General features: G+C 38.1%; 1 protein-coding gene across 2 annotated transcripts in view; it reads left to right on the top strand.

Annotated features, from left to right (window-relative positions):
- LOC136843164 (leucine-rich repeat-containing protein 63-like) overlaps nt 1-7500 on the top strand; it is a 73356-nt gene that overhangs the window by 18325 nt on the left and 47531 nt on the right. The window contains exon 2 of one of the 2 annotated variants that reach the window (XM_067111221.1): nt 3266-3391. In XM_067111221.1, the coding sequence (XP_066967322.1) occupies nt 3328-3391 (64 nt within the window). In that variant the 5' untranslated portion in view covers nt 3266-3327. Of the gene's footprint in view, nt 1-3260; nt 3392-7500 lie in introns of both variants that reach the window. The other variant, XM_067111222.1, reaches the window with a different exon arrangement.

The raw sequence follows: 7500 nt of genomic DNA, 5'->3' as shown, positions 1-7500 counted from the left end.
AATACGTCATTAATTTATAGTCAACCTATTTGTGATGTGTGTGCGATAAGTTGCTGCCATGTGTTTATGACATGTTTTGTTGCAGTGTGGAGATACCCTTAGAAGTCCTCCATGGGTAACGAACGCATTCCTTTCGTCGAGTGCATGCGCCACTCATTCATGGTCAATTTTCGCTTCGTTAAAATGTCTTTCCTAGACAATAATTAGCCTAGCAGCTATTTATAGCAAACATTTTGCTATTCCTTATCCTGGTCCACCAGTTTTCAAGGGAAATATACCACAAAACCTCATTGGAAACTTGTGCCCGCTCTGCCTATGAGGCACACTTCCGACCAGGTCTGATTTCTCGGCCACATACCTCTATGACTTTCTCTAATGCTTCCGAAGATAATGGAGTTGCTTTGCCTTCCTCTTCAGATTTCACCTTTCCTGTGGGAAGTCATCTTGTCTAGGATATTTGTTAGGATATTTGTCTTCTATAAAAAAAAAAAAAAGATTGTATTCTTGGTGTCATTTCAAAGATCTACGCATTATTGTATTCGACCAAATAAGTCTCAGCTTATGCTAGAACACCAAACTTTTTTACACAACAACTTCCAATTTATGCAACAAATAAATATCGGTATTTAGGATAAATATCCCATTCATGCTTCTGTATTTGCAGACCTTTTCATAAATGCAGAGACCCTTCAATTAACGAAAACGTTTTCAGAACTTTTGTTAAGCTACATTTGCCCTTCCTCTTGCAGGCTAAATGGACATTTTCTCTTCAGAGACATATGACATTCTTTCATTCAACGGAAAGGTATCCTACCTTGCAAGACATCCTACCTTTAGGGACACGTGAATCTACAATATATTTGGGAAGCGACATGAAGTAGTCGTTCATGGGATACATGTGTTTTCCTTTGGACTTTATTCCCTCTTGGGATAGGCGCTGTCTTTCTATGGAGTGCAAGAACCGTTCTTTCCGTCAAGAGCCGTTATCATCAATGTTCTTATTTAGCGTAATCCTTTTCTCATTAAAAATTACATCAGTTTGAAGTATAACATCGCAGGATACACGTGTCATTTGTAGTTTCAGTATTGGGTTACAAAATTTGTAATAAGTTGTCAATATCGTACGCAAACGTATGGGAAAACTTTACTTAAGGCACTATTTGCAGGTTTTTTAATTATTTTTTGTATTAACATGACACAGAATAGCGCCCTTATGATAGCTGCACTTGGCGAGCGTCTTAACGCACTTAAGTTAAAAGATGTTAAGAGAGAAACTTGGACATTTTCACGAGTTTGCATTTCATATCTAACTATAAGACGAAGTATAACAACAGCAGCAGCGAGACAGGTAGTACATTTTTCAGTTCTGATACAGACTTTTGAAGAGGTTCCAACCGTTCGTGCCCTGACCGGGAAAGGAAAAACTACCAATAACTTTGAGGGTTTATACTCACGATGGGTGGTGGAAAGAGGGCAGGGAGCATTTTCCTGCCAATCTTGCCTGGAGATGAGAAAGATGTTATTACTACTTTTTTTAGCGTTATAAATGATCATGAAAGTAACAAATATAATAATAATAATAATAATAATAATAGGTTCTATTGAATATTATTGCTGCTTCAGCTGCATTTATTTTGTAGAAGACTTTTTCTATTTTCCTTATTGCGGACTTCTCTTCAGTGGAGGTGCGTGCTAACAGCTCGCCTATATTTGTCATTTCATGGGGGAAAAGTCAAAACCTGGATTCTGCTTCTCTACATATTCTATAGTTAGTTCTATACAACTGTTGTCGCGACGTTTCGACAGACTCTTCTGTCATTCTCCAGCGGGAGCTAGTAGAGGACTGGCAGATTGCATAGGTCCTTCTGAACTTATACACGGGCTTCAGCGGGGGGTCATGGACGGCGAATTCTGATTGGTTGCAGTCGGCGAACTTCAAGCCAAATTTCTGCGGCGAAGCTCGATCCTGACAGATCTTCGCAACCTGGGAATATCATTCATTCCAGCGTTCCCATTGGCCTGCCGTTGCGTGATGTCATGCCGGCTGACATCATCGGTAGTTTGGCTGCTATTGGGCTGAGGATGAATGATGTCATTATCTACTCTTTCTGTCGTAGTCGGGGGATTGTCTCGAAGGGCGCCTCGCTCATCATTGCTCCTGATGAGCGAGGCGCCCGTGTATAAGTTCAGAAGGACCTATGCAATCTGCCAGTCCTCTACTAGCTCCCGCTGGAGAATGACAGAAGAGTCTGTCAAAACGTCGCGGCAACAATTGTATAGAACTAACTGTATAGAATATATAAAGAAGCAGAATCCAGATTTTGACTTTTCCCCCATGAAATGACAAATATAGGCGAGCTGTTAGCACGCACCTCCACTGAAGAGAAGTCCGCAATAAGGAAATTAGAAAAAGTCTTCTACAAAATAAATGCAGCTGAAGCAGCAATAATATTCAATAGAACCTGTTTAAAAGAGGGTCTGCTGCCAAATTATAATAATATTAATGATAAAGTCTTCACCCCGAATTGTGCTGGAACTAAGCTAGATAAAATAACAACAAAAAATTGACTCTTTCTATTAAGAACATTGTAATGGACCATGGAGTACTTTCTAAATTTTATTGGTTTTACGGACATTGTGTTTATTCTCTTCCTTTATTTTGTGTTTATTCTCTTCCTTTGCTTTTAGTGGGGGAAAGCTTATTTTTACATCAATTCGGCTTTATTTTCTTTATCACCTTGGCGACCATTGTTCAGGATTTATTTTTACGTTGTTTATATCCCTTTAAGTTTGGGACAAGGCACAAAAAAAATTCAACTAATTTCGATAGGGGGACAGATAAAAATAACCTAGAAAAAGATAAGAATGAGGAAAAGGTCATACATATCAAGAACTAGGAGAGAGAGAGAGAGAGAGAGAGAGAGAGAGAGAGAGAGAGAGAGAGAGAGAGAGAGAGAGAGAGAGAGAGAAATATAAATACTGTATGTAGTAATTAAGAGTGCGTCCACACTACAGTTAAACGTCAAACACAAATCGGTAACTGATCGCACACACATCACAAACAACTTAATAGAAGTCAGTGACCTATTGGTAGTTCTAACCAGCTCGCACTTCTTAAAGGTTCGTTCTCATCATATAATTGTTGTTAGTAATATGTATGCGATAAGTTGTTGATGTGTTTATGATATGTTTTAGTGCAGTACGGACGCACCCAGGAACAACTGTAAAGCTTCATGAGCTAAATCGCATCTTCTCTTCAGAACAGGTGGTTGCACGACCAGCCGGAGGTGATTCGCTCAAGGCCGACCCAATAACGCCGCAGTCATTATGTCCATAGTCACAGTCCTTGGTAGCATGGGTACCGGAGGCCGAGTGCCCGGCAGAGGAAATGGTAAGTTGATTTCTTTCACTTTTCCCAAATTCTTTCAGAAAAATTTGAGTTCATTCATTTGACTGCCGACTGTGAGGAAATGGATAGGTATTCGTATGAACAGACAAATACCAACAGCATTCCTATGTATAAACTTTTAGTGTTTATGAAAACATTTACACGTATGTTTCAATAAAATCAAAACATTCCGGACTTGAGTATGTTTCAAGCTAAAGATATTATCTTCAGATTTGGATATAGTAAAACCATCCCTTTCTACTAAAACAATCTCATAAGTAAATAAACAAACATACAAAGAAACAAATAAGTAAATAAAGAAATCCAGATCACATAGAACTGATATGAATTGTCCTTGACATGTAAATTTTCAAGAATTGACTTTGAAAGGAACTCCTAAGAGGTTCGAAAGAAGTAAAACATGATCTCAGGAGCGCTAAATTCTTCTTAATATGGACAACGTCTAGTTTTTAGTTTTTTGTAAGATAAAACTATTGTGACGGCTTTGTCTGTCCGTCCGCACTTTTCTGTCCGCCCTCATATCTTGAAAACTACTGAGGCTAGAGGGTGCAAATTGGTATGTTGATCAACCACCCTCCAATCATCAAACATACCAAATTGCAGCCCTCTAGCCTCAGTAGTTATTTTATTTAAGGTTAAAGTTAGCCATAATCGTACTTCTGGTACTGCTATAGATACCAACAACACAGGCCACCACCGGACCGTGGCTGAGTTTCATGGGCCGCGGCTATGAGTTTCATGGGCCGCAGCTAAGAGTTTCATGGGCCGTCGCTGAGGCCACCAAAGGACCGTGTATAAGCTACATAGGCTGCGGCTAAAAGTTTCACGGGCAGGGCCTGAAAGTTTCATACAGCATTATACGCTGAACAGAAAACTGTTTTTCCCTGTGTCGAATTGAATACCAACACACACGGGCACAACATGAGCATGTAATACATACATACATATATACATACATTATATATATATATATACAATATAATATATATATATATATATATATATATATATATATATATATATATATATATATAATTATATATATATATAATTATAGTATATACATTCAGTAAGACATTCAGTGCTTTCACACGAGCACACATACAAACACACTCTATACATATGTGTGTGTTATATATGCATATATGCGTTCGTGTGAGAGCATTGAATGGTTACATGTACGGATCGACGACAAAGACGCTTTCAGAGCTAAAATATAAAGCGCGATGGTGTATTATCTTACACTGAGTAGAAAACACGCTGTAATGGTAGTCGAAGAACGCATGTCTTGATCTAACGAAGAGCAGAAAAAACGAATTATAGGGGAGAAAAAAGGATGGGTCTCAGGCCTGAGGTCGAAAGAGACAGCGTTTTTGAAAGAAAGAACTGAGAACGGAGGCACTGAAAGATTTTAGTCAAAGTGGATCACACGCCGCACCAGGCGTTTCGAAGGCTTCATTTTCTCCGGGATATTTTCGCAATTTCCGGTTATGCATGACTTTATACCGGCGCCATTCTAATTTGAATGAAGGGTAGAATTTTAAGAACACTCATTTTGAAGACCAGTAATAATTACAATTCAGTTCATCTCATTTCGCTTTCATTCTTTTAATGAAATTTGTGTAACATTTACAAACACAAAAACAAACAAATCCAAAGCATAAATATTTGCATCAGGAGTACAGCAGTTGGTAGCTTACAAATTATAGGAACAGGACAAATAAGGAAAGGAAAGGGAATAAGATTCGGTCCCGAAAGAAGCAATGGGTGGGTTTTTTAAAGATCCTAAGGTCGCGCAAGGAGGAAAGCGGCAGCATAATTCCATAGCCCTACAGAACAAAGACAGAGACAGTGCCCGCCATAGCGTGTACTTTTGCCATTACTTCTGTAGTAGTATTCACACTGTATTTGGCAACCGGTGCCTCGACTGACATGACAAAGCTCTCTCTCTCTCTCTCTCTCTCTCTCTCTCTCTCTCTCTCTCTCTCTCTGCGGACGATAGATTCTCTGAAACAGAGTGTCAGCGAACGAGAGGGTAAAGTCGGGGTCACTGAATAGATGAATAACTTTTCACTTGATACTATTCTAAGCACGTGCATATAACTACAGTCTCCTAATGTTCGGGATGTAAACAAAACCTTGTAATTGTAATTAATAATAACAATAATAATAATATAATAATAATAATAATAATAACAATAATAATAATAATAATAATAATAATAATAATAATAATAATAATAATAATGGTCATCTTGCAACGGTGTTGCCACCTAGAGTCATGAGACCAGGCCTCTTGTTTGTCGCCTAATACCATTTTTCGAAATCGCTTCAATCTTCAATGAAAATCAAGCTAGAAATTCACACCGATCGCTGGTTGCCATCTTTGACCTGGGATAAGGAGTCACGTGATCATGCCGTACGTGGGTTCCACTGAATTCGGCGTCGTTGACATATCGTTTTGCAGAAGGCAATTCGGGAAACAGCCCAAAGTGCTGATAGTATGTCATGAGCCATGGGTCACAGGTCGTAAACCAACGACAGTCTGGACCTTGTAAACAAACAGTTCCTTACTTCCATGTGTGTGTGAGCGCTGGAATTCAAGATACTCTTTAAAGAACTTTTCATACCCATGCCAAATAACTGATCAATGTCCGGTTGTTCTGGCACCACGGTAAAGACAAATAACTTGGGGATAAGGTATTTTAGATTTCCAAGGTGGAAACTGTACCGAGATAATTGGCTGACTGCATGTCGTCGTGCAGATTCAGTCAACCCTGAAAATACGGTGATATGTTCTGTTTATTTCAAACGTTAGGATCATATAGATATGAAGTCACGGCTGCTGAATAATGAAAGCCCTAAGGATAAGCGATTATTAAAGGAAGGCGCTGTGTCATCTCTCCATTTTGCCAACGGTGAGTTTAATCTCCCCTACTGCATGGATCCATGAATAAATATGAATAAAAAATTAATACTTCAAATGTGAGATATATATATATATATATATATATATATATATATATATATATATATATATATATATATGTACAGCGCATGTATGTATATGCATTTTGTATAAATGCTTACAAAATCTATTATTCTCCTCAGCTAATAAAGCTGGGGGAAGTAGTCAAAGCAATACAAGGAAAGTTGCTCATAGAGGGAAAAGAATGTGTAAAAACATTATCCAGTGAGCTTAGACAGACGGGCGTTGAGGTGATATATTTGCAAAAATATCTGTATATTTTAGAATAACATACTAAGAATTTTAAAAAATTTCGAGAAAACTGAAACCTCCAGAGGTAAAAAAAAAAGGAAAAGAATAAAGTTAAATATTTAGCACTGTTGTAAATACATGTATAGGTTACACAAGACAAATTCCTTTTTATTTAATTATGTTTTAGGTATTCCGAGTAATCTTCATTGCAATTTACATCATGTTTGTCTAAGATACTGTTTAAACAATAAAAGATAGATGTTGATTCCTTGAAGTTCTTCTTGTCTATCGATACAAAAATTAACAGTTTTGACATATGAGGGTGCATTTTTTTAAAATAACTTACACTGATAAATAATGAATTTACTGGTATACTACCATTTAATGAAAATTAATGCAAAGCCTAAACTATTAATGCATTAACGAAGAAGGGTGGATGGTCGAACGTTCTGTGGTATCGATGAGCCAGTACCCACTTTGTGGGTCCTGCTTGCGATGAGCCAGTGTGACGTCATTGTCTGTTCGACCTGTCTCAGTGAGTCCTGAGTGGTCAAGTGGTTCTGTGTGCGAGTCGAATTACCGAGCTAAGAACTCGAAATCTCCGAAAACCTCCTTGCACACGTCTCTAGATCTTCAAGAACTATAATGCGCGGAAATCAGAAGTGTCTGCCAATTCAATTGATTTGAATGACACAACTTTCTTCGATGAAGACCGAAACACAGCTTCCACGACCTTGGCTGACACAATGCGTGTAATAAATTGCGCAGCACGTAATTCTAATAGTGCGTTTGAGCGGCGATGATCATTTTAAGTCTTATGAGACACCTGATCAATAAAAATGTTGGAACTGGGAATCGTTAGATGTACACC

This window comes from Macrobrachium rosenbergii, chromosome 11, assembly GCF_040412425.1.
Source record: "Macrobrachium rosenbergii isolate ZJJX-2024 chromosome 11, ASM4041242v1, whole genome shotgun sequence".
In the NCBI taxonomy this organism is placed as follows: Eukaryota; Metazoa; Arthropoda; class Malacostraca; order Decapoda; family Palaemonidae; genus Macrobrachium; species Macrobrachium rosenbergii.
This window is presented reverse-complemented; position numbering and strand designations above follow the sequence as displayed.